The following is an 18,283-nucleotide window of genomic DNA, read 5'->3' on the forward strand; positions in this document are numbered from 1 at the left end:
AAGCAGTTTGACCACCCCAAAACTTCTGCAGGCGCAAACTACATTGAAAACAGGATTGTGTGTGACCATCATAGCACAAATCATCACAAATGTGGAATAAAAAGTATGTCTTGAGGGGCCCTGCTCAGAATGGAATTTGTGTCAAGATGCAGTGTTCCGTCAGTGCAAAACCATGCTCTGAAATTATATGCAAACTTTCTGAAATTGGCATCACTATTTACCCAATAAATGCTCTGTTGCTTTTAATGCCTGCAAAGTTAGCATTCTATGTTCTCTCACTATCCTGCAGTTCAAATCCCTACTCAGCCATGATGTTCACTAGGTGACCACTTTCAGCTAGTCACTCGCTCTTAGCCTATCCTTCAAGAGGGAGGAAGAACCACATACACTGCCCCATTGAATCCCTTACAGCAGGCCAGATGTTACTGAACTAAAACTCCCCTCAGCCCTGGGTAAGCATGGCTATCGGCCAGGGATGATGGGAGTTGTAGTGCAACAACATATGGGGGGGGGGTCACAGGTTCCCCACAATTGCCTATATATATACACACACTCAGATATGTGTACACACATATACACATGTACCACCACTAAGGCAGGGGTCCTATCCTTGGTTTTTTTTCCAGGGGAAGTAGTGCCTTGTGAGTCTCTCGTTCACAGACAGGCATCTACCTCTTGCTCTCAGGCAGAGAAGTCTGTATGAACATGTAAGTTGCCACTTCCTTCCTGTGCAAATGTGCAAACACAGGGCTGGGCCCCGGCTTCTGCTACGGGAGGCTCAGTTGCTGAGAAAGGGGCTCATGTGATACAGTGATTTCCTGCGTGTTTCCTGGCTTCTGCCGCTGCTTATGCTCGCCTGCCCTCTCTCCCTCTCTCTCTGGCTTATTCTTTTGCTTTGTCTGTCGATAGATGCACTCTCTGGAGAGAGCACCATGTTGCGCCGGAAGCCATCCAATGCTAGCGAGAAGGATCCAGTGCAAAAGAGGAAGGTGAGTTGCAGGGGAGCCAGGGATCAGGCCCTTGCCTCTTCCCAGAGTCTCTGCTCTGGAAAGCAATCTGATAGCAAGGTCACAATAGCAGTGCTTGCATTACAAGGGGGTCAGAGAGGACCAGGGCCTGGACCGCTTTTCTGTTGTGTCAGCCCCTTGTACCTACTGTTTTTTGAAGGCGATGGGGAGGGGAACATCATCTGTCAGTCACAGGTTTGGATTATCAGTGGTGGCTGCTGCCCACTGGGACAGGTAGGGCGGGAGGCAAGGAACCCAACAGTAGGTGGAGCCACAGCCAATGAGAGGCAAAGCCAGTGAATTCTAGTTTTGTCCTCATCCTTCTCCCTGTGGAGTTCTATAAGGGCAACACTGAGACAAAGGAAGAGGAGGAAGCCTACAGCCAGGGCAACCACCTCTTGAACTGGTTGTGAGTAAGAAGGCAGGTGGATGGGGGCTGGCTGAGGTTGGTGGGGCAGTGACCCATTTGTCCTAATGGAGCAGCCACCGCTGCCCGTGGGCACATTTGGATTTTTGATTTGAATTCTAGTTTTGCCCGTCCTCCTTGCTGAGACTAAGGAGGAAGAAGCTGGCGGCAATACCACTTGCAGTGCCAGTAAGATGGCAGACAGGTAGGGACTGGTTGGGGACAGAATGAGGTTGGTGGGGCAGTGCTCCATTAGCTCTAATATACCAGCCTCCGCTTCGGGTGTGCAGTTTTCCTTAGGGGGCCACACTCCCTTTCTCCAGGAATCCAAGCACTGCCTGGCACCGGCCACACTGCAAGCTGCCTTAGGTATCTTTGCGGTCATGCTACATTAGGCAGAGCTGGCCCCAGCATCCCAAGTGGTCTCTTGGGGCAGCAATATTGCCTTTGCTGGGGGCAGGGATGGGGAATGCCACACCAGTGGCTCTGGGTGGTGCAATCTTAAAGAGATGCATTCCAGGACAGTTTACAGCCCTGCAAAGACTTTCCAAAAAGCAATCCCAGAATGGTGCATCATCACAGCTATCGGTAGCAGTAAAGCGTCTCAAGCAGATGCTTTTAGATGAGTTGGCTAGCTTGCTTTATAGGCAGGGCTAGGGAAGCTGTGGCCCTCCAGACATTGCTGGACCCCAACTCCCATCAGCCCCAGTCTGCATTTCTTTACTGCATTGACATCCTGCCTTTCCTCCAAGGAGCTTGAGGTCTACATGGCTCTCTCCCAGCTTCCTTTTCATTCTTACAACCCACCTGTTACATAGGTTAGGGCAGCTAAGACAGGGATGGGGGGACCTGTGGCCCTCCAGATGTTATTGGACTTCAACTCCATCAGACCAAACCAGCATGGCCTGTGATCAGGGATGATAGGAGTTGTAGTCCAACATCTGGAAGGCCACAGATCCCCCACCCCACCTTTTTGAGGTCCATTTGCATCAGCAGGCACCCCTGTGATTCAATGCATGTCTGTTCATTTCTGTGTGTTTGCTGGCTCTAAGCTTGTGCTAGTTTAAGTGGTACAACAGGCAGAAAGTCAACAGGGACACTTCCTCCTATTGCATCTCCACACCATGGAAAACTGCAGCTGATAAGAGCATAGTACTTATACAGGGGGGGGAGGGGACTTTATCTGTATCCCAGATTCACAGCACTGGAAGAAGCAGAACCTTAAAAGGTCTGTGTTCTGTGCCCACTTTGCTTTCCCAGGGCATGCTCTTTCTTCTAGGGCTCAGGCCAATTAAATAAATGTTAATGAATTAATCACATGAGTTTTATTTGTTAATCTATCAAATTTACACACAGCAAAAAAATGTTAATGAAGCAACAAGCCTGTTTTAGGAACATAAGATGCTGCCCTTGTACTGACCATTGGGTCCATCCAGCTCAGTATTGTCAACACTGACTGGCAGCGGCTGTCCAGGGTTTCAGGCAGGGGTCTCTTTCAGCTCTACCTGGAGATGCCGGGGATTGAACCTAGGATCAGACTCTCTGCCCTAGAGCTACAGGCACGGTCTTCCCCAGATTTAAACTATACAGATGTGCTGTAGTTTGCATCAGGAGATGCTTACATTCTATGAATGAAACGAGGGAAATGGTTTTGTTATCTGCAGTTTTTGTATGCAGTCGCATAAAAAACGTATCAGTCTGCTGCCTGGTTGATCGCTGGGCATTTTCCCCCCTCATGGATTAATACATTTAATGTTGCAGCCCTAGTTTCTTCTCATTCTAAGTTTGGAGGATACTGCTCCCTCTCTCCATCTCTTCCTGTAGCCTCCCTACTTCATACACTCCTCTCTCTTCCAAGACCCCACGATGATAATGGCGCAAATTCCAACAGAGCATCACCCATTTTAGAGACTGGCAGGTTTCTTAGTAGGGGCTGAGCTTTGCTAGGCAACAGCGTCCCTCATCAGATGCTTCCATCTCGGCCCTCTCAATGCATCTGATGAAGCACAGGCTGCGGCCCGTGAAATCTCAAGCTACAGTTCAACCAACATACTCTGCGAGCAGACTAATAGCTGTCCTTGTACGCTTCCATTGCGGCCGCTCCACCTGGGATCCTCCGAGCAAATTAGTCCCCCAGTTTTGCACAGCGTTGCTGCAAACTGCACGCGGACTGAGCTGCAACGAGCTTCCAGAAGGGTAACCAACAAAGCGCAGAGATGAGTGTACGTGTTGGGTGTTATGGGCTGTAGTTCCTTTTCCCCCAAGGAAGTTGTGGCGCGGTGGGGGGGAGGGCATTGCAATGATACGTTTTTGTATCTGTGTGAACTGAGAGCAGTCTGGGCTCGGGACTGTGTGGATCTGGTGCGGGCTACTCTGCAATGTGCCAGTTCTCCCCCTCCCGCTGTGCAAAATGCCCTGAGGTGTGCATTCCGATTTACATGCGTTTGCAAGTCCAGACCTTAAATGCGCACGCGTAAGGTTGCAAGACGCTCTCTTCTGCCTTCAGCGGCTTCTCTGTTCGGAAGCCTCCCCGGCCTTTGCCGCGCTCTCTTCCATGTGTTGCGGCTTCAAGAGGCGCACTTGCTGTTGGTCACGTGGTACTAACCCACTTCCTCCCTCTACCGCCGATCTAACTAGGTGTCGGTTTTTGAGCAGCCTTATGAAGAAAAAAAAAGCACGCGGAGGGGCGAAAGGGCTAGGTTGACTTTTAGGCTGGCGATTCTTCCCTGTGCAATTCAAGTTTCCCGTCTCCGATGGCGGGCAGCGCCCACTGCTCCAGAGCAAGGCGTTAATAACGCACGGACAGGGGAATCATGATGCTAACATTGTACTGAATTGGACATCGACCTGTTGTTGTGTCTATCAAAACGTGCAGGCAGATTTTGAGGAGTGTTGATGAGGAGCTTCCCTTTCCCCAATAACAATTCATGCTTCCTTAGAGAGGCCTACTTCCTTCTTCGATAAGCAGCTACCTCTCCACGGTTCCGAATTGCCAGATCATCCCCTATGTTAGCTTAAAATGTAAATATACCGTACTGCGCCTTCAAGTCGATCCCGACTTAGGGCCACCCTATGAATAGGGTTTTCATGAGGCTGAGAGGCAGTGATTGGCCCAAGGTTACCCAGTGAGCTTCATGGCTATGTGGGGATTTGAAGGTCGTAGTCCAACACCTTAACCACTACACCACACTGTTAGCTTAGCTATTAAAATAAGAAGAGCCTGCAGGATCAGGCCAGTGGCCTATCTAGTCCAACACCTGACAGTGGCCAACCAGATGCCCCCTCCAGTTTCCAGCAACTGGTATCTGGAAGCACACTGCTTCTATGATAAAAGTTGATAAGGGAAAGGATTTTACGACACAGCCTTCACCAACCCGGTACCCTCCAGCAGTTCTGGACTGATGGGAGTTGTAGTCCAGAACCGCTAGGGGCACCAGGTTGGCAAAGGCTGATGAAATTAGTGCCATCAATATCCATGGTGCTGCATAAGAGGCCAGTTCTCTGCCCCACAAGCTTCAAATCTAAAAATTCAACACAGCAGACACAAGAGGAATGACAGGAAATCAAGAGGCCGGGATAAATGGAAAGGATATGTCATTTTTTCAGTCACACTGGCTTGAGCTTGACTGCAGGATTAGTTACAAGAGCCTGTGTTATAATGAGTCAGACCCTTGGTCCATCTAGCTCAGTACTGTCTACACTGACTGGCAGCAGCTCTCCAGGGTTTCAGGCACGGAGTCTTTTCCTAGCCCTGCCCAGAGATTGAGCCTGGCACCGTCTGCGTGCAGAGCAGATGCTCTACCACTCACCTCTGGCCCTTCCCTGCATGAGAACTAGGAGGCTGAGCCCGACAGGTCCCTAGTTGCCAGTGGGCACTGGTGGCTCTTTTGTATTTACCTGCTGCTGCAACCACCCACACGGGTCTCTTGTGCTCCTCCCATTAGCTGTCCCTGCAGCGGTCTGGCAGCTTCAAGGACTTTGCCAAGTTCAAACCCAGCTCCCCTATGACAAGCGAAAAGGAATTCAACCTGGAGGAGGAGGTAAGTACACACACCCCCATAATCTCAGAGCATCCAGCTGTGCCCAGGCTTATTGTTTAATCTATCTAGTCATTTATTTTCTTACATTTATATCCTGCCTTTTTTCCACCATGCAACCCAGGGCAGCATACATGTGGTTCCCAGTCACCCGTCCAGGCACTGACCACCAGGTTCAGCAAGGCAATGGTCTCGTGTAACTTCTGACCGTACACAGGGACCAGGGTATGGGTGAATCCAGCCCCTCTCAAACCTGCCTTGGGCTCCTACTGCTACTCCCCCGAATCATCTGCACAGATACATTGCTAACATCACGATTTTGTGACATACACATCATATGTTTAAAACATATTGGTCCCCTCACCACAAACCCTGGGAATGGTAGTTTACCCCGACAAAGCTACAAGCTCCAGGATTCTTTGGGAGAAGCCACATGCTTTAAATGCGCCTAATCCAGCATCCTCACAGTGGCCAACCAGATGCCTATGGGAAGCCCACAAGCAGGACCTGAGCACAACAGCACTCTCTCCTCCTGTGGTTTCTAGCAACTGGTATTCAGAAGTGTACCGTCTCCAACTGTGGAAGCAGCACACATGAGCTTCGCCCAGGGGTGGGGAACATGGACCCTCCAGATGCTGTTTGGACTCCAGCTCCCATCAGTCCTAGCCAGTATGCCCAATGGCCAGGGTTGAAGGGAGGTGCGGTCCAGACAACATCCAGAGGGCCACAGGTTCCCCATTGCTGTCTTGGTGTTTATTGCAGGTGTATTCTGCAACATATTCTTGGCACACTAATAGTGCATTAATGGTGGATTTACTAGCTGTTCTGTGATGCTTCCCCAGTGCTACCACATTACTGTTCTCTGGAGAGGTTATAGCACAACAAAAGCAGGGCAAGAATGAACCAGAACACTTGTGGTATAAAAAGGTATGCACTGAATGGGGGAAAAGCAGCATGTCCACCCCAAAACATTTGCAGGTGCAGACAGTATTGAAAGTGGGATCACGTATGACTGTCCCAATAGCATCGTGAACATAGATCAGCATGAATGCACAATAAAAAGGACATCTAGAGGGGGACAGTGTTCTATCTCAATATCCACAGCTCACCAATGGCCTTGTGAAGGTTCTCTTCTTTGATGGAACCCTTCTTACCATTACCTGGTCTGTTTCAAAAGACCGACTTCCGCACATCTGATGCTGGGGATGTATGGAAGGTTTGGTTCATCTCATCCCACGTCCAACTTGAAGGCGTCCTCCTTTCCAAAAGGCCAGCTCCTCCCAATTTGTTACCTCTCTACACAGGTCCCTGAAAGCAGTCAGGCAGACTCTCTGCCCAGCCCAGATGACTCAGGCCGAAGCAGCAGCTCAAAGCTGAGCAAGAGATGGAGGGCTGTCATCTCCCGCACCATGAACAGGAAGATGGGCAAAGCGGCAGCCAGAGCGCTTGCAGAGCAGGTGAGGAACAAGGCTGTTGCCCAGACAGAGAGGAAAAGACAAGCAGAGGATTGTTCTTTTCACTGCCCCAGTGCTTGGAGGGCAGGTTAACAGGCAGATGGCAGCAGCAGAGCAGGATGGCGGTGGGAGCTCCAGGGATCAGCAACGGGCGCCTTGTCCACACGCAGGCCACAGCACCTGCCTGATAACACCAAGTCCTGAAGCAAGTTCTGGAATCCAGCATCTTGTGTGAAATTCTACCATCAGGACCTGTGCTGGCACCTGCTTCCATATGCCCAGTGCACCTCAGCTCAAGAGTCCAACAATCTTATGTTTTTCATACATGCTAAAGACTTTTCAACCAAGCCTTTCCACAGTGGCTTGTTCGCCATGCATTTCACTGTCTCTTACTTGGCCACTGTGATGTTTGAACAGTAGTTTATGCTATTTTGGTAGTTGGTGTTGTTTACCCTTTATCCTTTTCTGTACCACTCTTGAGATTTTTTGGATATTAAGTAGCTTATAAATATGTTTTTTTAGATCTCTGAAAATGCTTGCCCAAAGACTATTAAGACTGAAGTCTGAGGACCAAGCTAGATGCCGCACTAAATGAGTCATTAGTACCCGTTTGTTTTTTAAAAATCAACAGCAAGAGCAGAGATCTCATTTTTTTTGTGAGGATCATATGGATAAAAGGTTTAACCCTCCCTTTTTTTTTTTACACACACTGTGGTCCTGCTAAAAATGCTCCCTACAAGCTGCTATTAGCCCATCATGAAAGTACGCACAGGAATTTTCCTTCTGAAACTAATAGCAGCTTAGGGAAGGGAAGTTTCACACACAGGGAAGGGGGAGAAACTGGTTAAAACTCCCTGCATCATGCAGGTAGGGAAATAGGAACCTGCTTATACCAAGTCAGAGCATTGGTCCATCTAGCTCAGTATTGTCTACACTGACTGGCAGTGGATCTCCAGGTTTCAAACAGAGAGCTGTGTCCCAGCCCTGCCTGGAGATGCCGAGGACTGAACTTGGGACCTTCTGCATGTAAAGCAGATACTATACCCTGCCCCTGCTTGGGGGAGGTGTTTTTTTAAAAAACCTACATGCACAGATGTAGTTGCTAATGACATTTTTAGCATTTAAACTAGCTAGGTTAGAACTTTGGGGTAGAAATCCAAGGCCCCACACAGTGGAATGAGCAGGCCCAAAACCAAACACAAGAGAGCTGGCTTACTGTATTTTGAAGAGTGAAATAATTCATCTTACCCTCTAGAGGGCACATATCATTAAGCCCAGAATCTGAAATTTGACAGCGCTGCTGACATCAAGTTTGGGCCTGAATAGCTCAATGCTGATAGAACATGTGCTTTGCATACTCAATGGCCCAACTCAACCCCAACACCTCTAAGTTAAAGGGTTACCCAGCTGGAAAAGACATTTGGCAGATGGATGCGGCCAAGCAGAATAGTTAACATAGGGTCAGGTTACTAAAAAAAAAAGCCACTCAATAATTTCAAATGGGAAGAGGTGTCCTCAGAGTTGGGGAGCAGAGAAGGAACAGAATCAAACAAGAAGCTGCAAAGAAACGGGGTCGGGAGACGAACCCACAGCAAATCAAAAGCCAACCTTCTGTCTCTGCTTCAAGAACAAAGGGACATTAATGGTGCCTTGTTGCCTTAATGCAGGGGGAAGCTGATGACGCTGCATCTCCCATCAGTAGCCCCATTGAAGACGAAGCCCCCATCTTCCCAGAGGCAAGTGACGAGACCAGCAGCCCTCAGTCACCAAATGGTGAGTGGGTCCTTCTTCAACTATCCCAGCATGAAGGCTAAGAGGTGGTAAACCTGGGGCTAGGTTACAGCACTTCAGATTGCGGGTTGGAGCTCACATAGCAGGATGCTAGTCCATACCCAAAGCAAAAAAAAAATCTAAAAGCCCAACAACTCCCTCCCTCTGTACAGAAGATATTGCTTTTGAGCCTCACCTTTTCCTTGACATACTAGCTTTCAATGTGCAGGGATTATTTATTTATTTAGATGGCTGGAGGAATTGGGGAAGAGCACATAAGCTGGAGTGTAGCATTACAGCCACACCCAGCCAGACTGAGGGATGTGCCTTGGAGAGATTTCCAAAAAACACAAGAAGTTAGTCCCTCAGGGAAACTGCTGAAAGGGGACAGTTTGCGTTCACTAGGCACACAGCCTCCCCTGCACCCAACCTAAAAGAGGCCCAATGTCCACAAGCTGTAAATTCCTGCAAAATCAACCCACACTTTCTTGCTTCTGACCTAAACTCTCCTCCTGCAGGGAGTAAGTTGTCCAGTCCCAGACTGATGGGGAGCAGCTGCAACAGCAAGATGGGAGAAGAGGGTGGCCCCGTGCCATATGTTGGCCCCTTCTGTGGAAAAGCCAGAGTTCACACAGACTTCATCCCCAGCCCATATGACAAAGATTCTCTGAAGCTTCAGGTGGGTAACTAACCATGCTACACTTTGCACTACTTCTCCATTTGGAGTCTGGGAAGGCAGCCCGGTCTAGCAAAGATGGCTGTCGGCAACCTACAAAAAAGGTCTTCCACTTCAAACTATTCATCAGCACATGTGGCTTTGTGGCATCATCCTCCCAGCAGATGAAAAAAGCTGCCCCCCTGTAGGATTTACACCAGATGTGGGGAAACCTTTGGATCTGCCGATGTTGCTGACCTACAGTCCCCTCATCCCCAGAAAGCATGGCTAATGGCAAGGGATGATGGAGATGCAGTTCAGCAACATCTGGAGAGCGAAAGGTTCCCCGCACCTGATTTAGACTCTATAGTACCGGCTATAAACTTATCAACTGTTGTTGGACTATAGTGTGGTGCAGTGGTTAAGAGTACTGGACTATGACCTGAGAGACCAAAACCCCACTTGGCCACAAGCTCACTGGGTGACCTTGAGCCAGTCACTGCAACTCAAACCTAACCTACTCACAGGGTTGTTGTGAGGACAAAAGTCAGGGGGAGGAAAACTGCTTGCACACTACCTTGAGCTCCTTGGAGGAAAAGTGGGATATAAATGTAATAAAATAAATCCGCCCCAGACAGCATGGACACTAGTCAGGGATGATGGGAGCTATAGTCCAGCAACATCTGGAGGGCCATGGGCTCCCCATACTTAGACTCTTATAACAAATGAGAGGGGGGAAATTGAATAGAAATCCCTCTTTGTCATTTCTCAAATGTTAGTTCTGCCTGTTGTCCACAAACCACTCAGCTGTACCTAACAGCAGGCATGGGACCCTCTTTCAGCCTAGGGACTTGTGTGGCCAGATAGGCGGCCTAGAAATAAATTTTATTATTATTATTATTATTATCCACACAGGAGCCTAACTTCGTACTAATGAAGCTGCTTTTACCATTGCAATAGCTTTTCAAGGTCCACACTTCTTGCTCAGTGGTAGCTTCCAATCCTCTGTTCCCCTTTCACAGAAGTAGGTGTTCCTCTGGAAAGGTTTAGTATTGTAGTTTCATTGTGGCCCCGCCCCCAATTTTACATGTTTACTTCTTCCTGAGTGTAGATATTGCTAATGGATAAAGGGTTTTTTTTTTGGTCAGTTTCATTGTTTCTTGTCAATTGCCCCCTCTCTCCCAGCAGGAGAGCTGGGGTGCACTTGAGAAGAAACTATATGAAACAGATTAGAAGGGGGAGTGAGTGAAAGGCAACGTAGGCAGCTTTTGTGGGCCGCAGAGAGAGCGAGGGAGCAGGCAATGGGGCATAAGAGCGCCTGCCCACTAAAAAAAAAATCAAAACAAAGCACCTACGCTGAGGAGCACAGCAAAGTTGAAACGGGTTTTCATTTCCTTTTTGCATTATAATTGTCCAGGCAAACTACTGGGGGCAGTAGTTTACCCCTCACAGAAGTACAGTTCCCAGGATTCTTTGGGAGAAGTCATGCTTTAAATGGATGGTGTGTACGCACTCCCCGTTTTTCAGGCAGGCAAAAGCACTCACGATAAAGCAGGGATAGCAAGAGGTGAGGCCTAGAGAGAGTTTTGAGGGCCAGACAGAGAAGCCTGGACAGCCACATTTGACCCCTGGGCCCAAGGGTTCTCTGCTTCAGCCTAACAACACATGCGACTAGCCTTGGCCATAAAGCTTGAAAACATAGTCTTACCTGCCCTAGCAGTAATAGAGAATTTGTGGCCCTCCAGATATTGCCGGACTGCAATTCCCATCATCCCTGACTATGGGACATGCTGGCTAGGCCTGATGGGAGTTGGAGTCCAACATCTTCATCACATAGAAGGCCCCACGTTCCCTATCTCTGTGCAACAGGCACAGTACCGGTGCCTATAGAACGGAGATAGGGGACAGTGAGGGATGAGCTCCCTGCACCATTGTTAAGCTGGACTAGTTTTCAGGGGGAGTCATCCAGCATAAGGTAGATCCAGGCTGATCACTACTCGGTGCTAAAGACAGCAACTCAACAGTAACATTCCTATATGCCACCCTGGGCTCCTGCTTGGAGGAAGGAAGGGATATAAATTAAATAATAAATAAATAAATATGTGACAGAAGTACCACATCTATCCTCCGCTCTGAGGGAAGTGGACAAAGGCTAAGCTCATACCAATACTTATGTTACTGTAGGATTGAGCATTCATGCTAGATCTCACCCAGAGGCAGATCAGAACGGATGTGACTAAAAGATGTCATTTTGCATTTGGCATAGAAAGGGGATGTCATCCACATCATTGCAAAGGCCCCTGCAGGCACGTGGACAGGCCTGCTAAACAACAAAGTGGGCTCCTTCAAGTTCATCTATGTGGACATCATCCCAGAAGACCCTGCGCCAGTTACAAAGAGCTGTTTGCGAAGCAGAAGCAAGAGGCCCAAACCCAAGACCTTGCATGAACTGCTGGAGCGCATGAATCTTGAGGTGAGGATATTGCCCGTCCAGCTGAGCTGTATGCAAATCTGCAGTGTTACTGGAGGAGAGGGTCCGTGGCTCAGTGGTAGGACACACATTTTGAAGGTTCAGTCCCTGGCATTTCGGGCTACGGCTGGGAAAAGACACCCATCTGAAACTCTGGGGCATCACTGCTAGTCAGCATCACAATACTGTGTGGATGGCCTAATGGTCTGACTTGGTAGAAGGAGAGGTTCTGTGTTCCTTTGTTTCTCATGGATAAAATAATGGCCCTGGCTCTAACAAGTCCCTGAACACTCAGATCACAGGATTGTCTGGCACAGAATCATCGCTGAGCGTTACTTTATAAGCAGGAAAAAGCAAAGGCCATTTTCAGAGATGGTAGAAAGCAGAAATGCAAGTATACTTTTGAATGAATATTGTGCCACCATTTAAAAGGGACAAAACCGTTCTAAAAGCTAGAAGCTCTGATGGTTGCCATTTCAGATACACAACATTCAGCACACGTGTGCTTATTTTATTGCAACAACAGATTTTTCCCCTCTCTCCAAAAACAAAGTGATGCAGCACATTAAAGACTGACAAATTTATTATGGCATAAGCGGTCATGGACTCGAGACTGTGTCATCAGATGCATGAAATATTACCCTTGATAGGCAAAAGGGTGGGTACACATGCATGCACACACTAGGGTGTAGAGAGATTAAACACACACTCACAAGGAGTGAGGTCAACTGGCAATGAAATGCAAGAAGTACAGTCTATGACAATTCAACCCAAAAAAATGTATACAAAACAAGCGGAGTGGCCATTCACAACAGCACTATGTGATAACACAAGTTGTAACAACACTAGCACTGCTTATGGCATAATAAATTTGTTTGGTCACCTTAAAAATTTGAAAAACTCTTTTGAGTCATTTGTGGGAAATGTTTGGAGGTTGTATGTAGCTCTAGCTAATCATTGGCATTCTGCTGTAAAGGGAGTAGGCTAGGAGCATTCACAATTAACCAGCACAGGCTAAGATGTAGACCACATATATATGTACAGTCATAATTTGCTCCCAAAGGTATAATAGGCCAGCCTGAATTTTAGCAGCCTAAGTTCACTTACATAGAGCCATTCCAAAAAAACTCTTGCGCATGTGGCAAACAAGGGTCTAAACGTCTCTGCACACATTCCAAAGGTGGTAGTATTTATGAGTTCCACATGCACCATATATTTACTGAAGGCTTGCTTCTTCCGATTACATCTATTGTATAGCTGGATGCCATTTTCTGCATCAAGCTGCTGGTCCTCTTTAAATTCTCCATCTCCCTATTCCAACACTTGTTCCTGTTGTTAGGCCTGTTTTACATAAATGCCTGTCAGAGCTGTCATCTCCCTGTTCTTGTTCCCCCCTTCATGGCTGTACATCAGGACTCGCATCTTCAGCAAACCTTTGCTAGAGATCCGTTGTCAGCTCATGATACCTTTGGGCAGCTGTTGAGGAGCTAGATCCTTGGAGGGGGCACAACTAACATCTGAACCAGACCTCACTTAAAAAACAACAGCTTGTTTCCTATGCTCCATTCATTGTTGCATGACTGTGGCTGGAAGCCACCATTAAATTTCCCACATGGCTCAGGAGTTCTGGGACATTGTGGAAAATTTAAAAAGGCAGCTCTCAAAGCCCAGTACTGATCTGAATGCTTCTGTGGCCAATGCCAGATAAGCCTTGTAGTGACCCTTGATGTAGGAAGGGGTCACTTTACCAAAGGCCTCCTCATAGATGAAAGCGGCCCTTCTTTCCTGAACCACCCTAACCCATGCTGGACAGTGGGTCTACTCTAGTCCCATCTTCTCCCTCTCATGTAGGTTATAAGCCCTCTGGGCTGTGGCTGCATCACTTCTCTTGTGCCCCTAAAATAAGGTTGGCACAATCCTAGTAGCAGCACATGCACTCCCCCTTCCTCTGCAGCTAAACCTGGCGAGCTGGTCATAGTCAGCACACTGACGCTTCCTCACTCACCAGGAGCACACCTCGACATTGCTACTGAATGGCTACCAGACCCTGGAGGACTTCAAGGAACTGCAGGAGACTCACCTGAACGAGCTAAATATCACTGACCCACAGCATCGTGCCAAGCTGCTGACAGCAGCAGACCTCCTGCTAGATTATGACAGTATGTGTTTTAAAAAAAGTTTGTTTCTTCCCCTTCCATTCACACTCTTTGAAAAAAAACAAACAGAAAACGGACTGCCTTCAAGTCAATTCCAACTTTTGGCGACCCTATGAATAGGGTAAGCAGTATTCAGAAGGGGTTTACCATTGCCTTCTTCTGCGCTACACTCTTTAGATCACTGGTAAAGCCCCTGCTTCGCAGGCAGAAGGTCCCAGGTTCAGAAAACTCACCAGTTAAAAGGATCCAGTAGCAGGTGATAGGAAAGACCCCATTCCTGGAGAGCCACTGGCAGTCAAGGGTAGATGGCGCTGGGCAAATTATCTGACCTGATGTCAGACAGCTTCCTGTTTCCCTACAGGGTGTCCCCCCCCCATGGATGGTTTGAACAACGAACAGCATCCTGCCCCTCTTTCACAGTTGCTGTAGCCGCTGCTTCTCATCCTCTAGGAAGCGATACAGCACCAGCTAATACTAGGCAGGCAAGGCCCTGGGGCAAGACAATCTCCCATCTCTGCCACGTGTAGCTCCCAGAATAGTCATATCTTCCTGTAACAGCTTATTTCTCTCCCTGCAGCAAGCAGCGAGGCTGAAGATGAAGGAGGAAGCTTGGAGGCTCAGGTGGTCCCTGGAGAGCCGAAGGGGGACATTCCCCGGGATTCCGGCTGTTTTGAAGGGACAGAGACACTGGACGGCGGGCGAGATGACTCCAAGCTGGGGGAAGGACTGCAGCCTCTCTCTGTGGCTGGCTCATGCTGAGATAAGGCCTTTCCCTTTCTACCCTGGCAAATGCAAGCAGTCATCTCAGATGCTCCTGCCTCCAAGCCAGAAGATAACAGCTGCGCTGCAAAAGCATACTTGGCCTTCTTGCATGTTGGCTGAAACTGCCCCCTCCCCACCCAAGCTCAGGAAGTGAGAACTACTGAACAATCTCTTCAGCCAAGGATGGCTGCAGCTATCCCCATAAGCCCAACCCCTTCCGGCTCAAAACAGCCCCCACCACCACTCCAATGCACAACATATGCATAAATGAAGGCTGGAGGTAGGAATAAATAAATATGACCCGTAGGCCTGCAGAAAAGCAGCAGATACAGAGATCAATGCACTGAGTGCAGCCATTGCTTCCCCCGACTTCCCCTCTGTGCTGTGAAATGGGAAGAGGCTCCCTAGTAGCAGCCACAACTGAAAAAGTAGCAGTGGCCTGATCTGAAGTGGGGGATGAAAATGGACACTTTGATTCTTTTCTCTTTGAATATACCCCAAATTATCTTTGTTTAAAATGGTGTGTGGTACTACAGGAAGATCCTGGTCAACAACAGGTAGGTACATTCCCAGGCCAGCCGAGCTATCTCTAGAACAAGCAGCACTGTTTGGATTAGGAGATCTGCACACTGCTGGCTAGGGATATTGGCCTCTGTCTGGCAAAATGAACTAGGGTCTCTTAGGCATCAACCTCTTGTACAGGATTCCCAATAAATAAATAAACCTCCAAACCACAGCTCTGGCCTCCCTGTCTTATGGCTGAGACTACAGAACTCTTTTGGGGGAAATAGAGGCAACCCTTCCCAACCACATCCCTGTGCCCAACCAGCAGAGAAAGGAGTCCTTAACTCTACTGTGGAATGAGGTCGTAGTGGCCTCCCACACAGTAACAATAGCCAGTTCTTGTAGTTTGTCACATCAACCTCTCACCCAATTGTTGGGGGGGGGGTGTCCTCAGAAGCCAAGTTTTAAGAAAGCCTGAATCATAGGAAGGGGATTCACCAAGCAGGGTTTCTGTTGTGACGACTGGCAGTGAGAGATGTCAAGTACACCTCGCTTGGTCCTCCTGCTCTGCCAACGGGTACGGCCAGTTGCCCACAGCGTGGCTACTTCTGTATCAAAAGGGTATTGTCCTAGCAAAGCTGCTACTTCACGAGGCAGGCTGCCTCTTGTTTTTACGACAAAAGAGACAGTTAAAGTAAATGCTGAACCGTGCACTGAGGCAAGCCTATCTCTGGCACAAACTGCACACCAAAAATAAAGCCTAGCAGGGGAGACCAACTGGTGCCAAGGCAACGCACGCGCACACACACACTCCAACAAATTCCAATGCCTTCATTGAGATCACAGGAGCACACCAAAGATTCAAGGCAGCCAGGCCCATCCTGCTCCCTGGAGCAATTTGACACAGTACATTAGAAAATATACTCTTAACAAGAAGGTTGCAACACTGTTGAAAGATGGTCAGTAACGGGAGATTTGGGGGTAGTCTCTATCCTTGCCTCAAGGAAGGAGGACAACACTGGCAACGGGTCAGGAAAAGATTGCCGGAGGTGCATCAGTCTGCTCTTGGGTCCCACCATATAGAGTGGGGGGGGGGAGGAAGGTACATGGACCATAACCACCACTTCAGAAGGGGATGCAGCTACTACTACCCCTCCCACACATCAGTTGGAAGGGACTTGCTGGAAACACTCTAATCCTACCTGTGCAAACTGAGAGCGCACACTTAATCAGAGTGTGTCACTACCCAGAAACACAGTGGGAGCTTTGCCAGGGTGTTCCACAATCTTCATGCCCCAGCAGAGCTGGCTACGTGACTGTCCCAAGACAAGCAGGGATTTGTTAAGATTTAGCAGACCTGTTCAGCTCAGGGTAGTGGGAAGCAAAGAAGTTTATCGTCCCCTTCCCCCAGCTTTCTCTTCTTTCACCAATGATCTACAGCGCAGAAAAAGATTAAACCTTAGGGACACGTAAGCAATGCTGAGCTCCCCCCTCAAGGGAGATGTGGGCCATTGCACTCTGGATGTGCCCTGCTCAGTGACAGCTGAACTACACGTTAGAATTCCACGATGCAGTAAATACTTTTTTTGTAATATGCCCCACAAAAAATTCCGTGCATGAAGAAAGCTTTTCAGGGAGAAAGGTTCCACTTAGTTCTCCCCACCACATAATTGGTTTCTCATGTGCAGGGTTGGGTTTTTGTTGGGGGGGGGAATGGAGTGTTTAAAAAAGTGTCCCTCCACTTACAGTCTGACGGGCACAGTACAGTGCAGGTTTTTACACTTGAGCTGTATTAATGAGGAGTGGGTGGGAAATGGCACTGAAATCTACCCCCTCCTCAAACATCACTACAGAGTGAACGTGGCTTCCTTGTAGCTTCTTTTTGGCAGCTTCCTCCCACTTATCAACAGGGAAGGGAATGGGAAGCACAAGAAGATCTGGACAGAGCAATTACCATTTAGTCAGATAATACCAAGAGCATCACTTAGCACTGGATCAACTGAGCTCAGAGGACCACAATGTTTATGGGCCACAGAGAACTCATGGAATGGGGGGCCCACCTCTCATACCTGCACAGCATTATCCTTTCCAACCAAGCGCCATCGGTTCCTCTGCTCCCATGTTTTACCCCCTTGTGACTCGCACTGCCTCTTCAATAACCATGACTGAGCTGCTTGTCAGAACGAACATAGTCAGCCTTGATTAGAGCCAATCCAAGCACCAATGCTGCCAAAGAAAGGCTGGGATGGTGGGAAGGAGGGATTGAGAGAAGACCAGAAAGACATACTAACTGTAGAAAGGAGGAAGAGAAAAGAGCAAAACCGCACCAGAGTTCCAATATCTAGACAGATGGCGGCCAAGTGGAGCCTGGCGCTCTCTCCTGGGTGACCGTTTGATGATTTAGGACCACTTGGGGCTCCAAGCTACCCTATGGCACCGTTTTGCAGAGAACACTTAGGAAAGGTGCTACTTATAAACCTGGTTGTCTATAGCTCCCATTAGCATTTTGGCTCCACTGACAGCCATGTTCAGCCAACATAAAATACTGCAACCACAGGTAGACAGATGGCACAGAACGCTGCCGTCAGCTCCATCTTCCCAGTCTGCTCCAGTGATGTCAGGGCCGAGGCTAGAGAGGCACTCAATAAGTGTTAAGAGACCAAAGACGGGAGAAGAGGGCCTGCTCCAGCCAGCAGCAGCTGCCTTTTCAGGGGGAAGAGTCCCTCAGCAGCACAGTGGGCGCTCAGCACCCATTAGAAAGGGGACTGCTGGCATCCATCAGTTTGTAGACACTGGTCACAACCACTGGTGAACAAACAGCCAAAGGGAACGTGCAAGGCCACTGTCCTGCCAGGCTGTTCCCTGCCTTCGCCCACTCCACAAGGAGTAAGCCCAAACAAAAGCAGCGTTCATATGTCCACTTCAGATGCTAGTGTGTCGTCTGCTCTTCATCCAGGGATGGAACAGACGGTTCGGCCATAGCAGGTGGCTGCACCGTTTCCTGTGGCACCTTGCATGTTGGCCCACGGAGCTGGGGAGGGAGGGAGGGAGGGAGGGAGGGA

At 48.7% G+C, this 18,283-nt stretch overlaps 2 protein-coding genes across 7 annotated transcripts in view; one reads left to right on the forward strand and one right to left on the reverse strand.

Moving 5' to 3' along the window:
- Nucleotides 1-788: 788 nt before the first annotated feature.
- On the forward strand, nt 789-15,474 carry SASH3 (SAM and SH3 domain containing 3). Its single transcript, XM_061598925.1, has 8 exons — nt 789-989; nt 5,358-5,453; nt 6,755-6,907; nt 8,572-8,677; nt 9,193-9,353; nt 11,596-11,802; nt 13,808-13,958; nt 14,533-15,474. The coding sequence occupies exons 1-8, from the start codon at nt 849-851 to the stop codon at nt 14,712-14,714; spliced, it is 1,197 nt and encodes a 398-aa protein (XP_061454909.1). The 5' UTR covers nt 789-848; the 3' UTR covers nt 14,715-15,474.
- ZDHHC9 (zinc finger DHHC-type palmitoyltransferase 9) overlaps nt 4,895-18,283 on the reverse strand; it is a 32,896-nt gene continuing 19,507 nt past the window's right edge. For all 6 annotated transcript variants that reach the window (XM_061598930.1, XM_061598931.1, XM_061598928.1 and 3 more), the window contains one exon: nt 4,895-18,252. In XM_061598930.1, coding sequence (XP_061454914.1) covers nt 18,151-18,252 — 102 coding nt within the window. In that variant the 3' untranslated portion in view covers nt 4,895-18,150. The remainder of the gene's footprint in view (nt 18,253-18,283) is intronic.

The sequence above is a fragment of the Rhineura floridana genome, chromosome 16 (genome assembly GCF_030035675.1).
Source record: "Rhineura floridana isolate rRhiFlo1 chromosome 16, rRhiFlo1.hap2, whole genome shotgun sequence".
In the NCBI taxonomy this organism is placed as follows: Eukaryota; Metazoa; Chordata; class Lepidosauria; order Squamata; family Rhineuridae; genus Rhineura; species Rhineura floridana.

What these genes read in the sequence shown, in the direction of transcription:
- SASH3 (XM_061598925.1), top strand. Translation starts at nt 849, where the DNA reads ATGCTCGCCTGCCCTCTCTCCCTCTCTCTCTGGCTTATTCTTTTGCTT. An exon ending in TGGAGCGCATGAATCTTGAG is followed by an intron (nt 11,803 to 13,807) that starts GTGAGGATATTG and finishes CTCACTCACCAG; the next exon opens with GAGCACACCTCGACATTGCT. An exon ending in CCTCCTGCTAGATTATGACA is followed by an intron (nt 13,959 to 14,532) that starts GTATGTGTTTTA and finishes CTCTCCCTGCAG; the next exon opens with CAAGCAGCGAGGCTGAAGAT.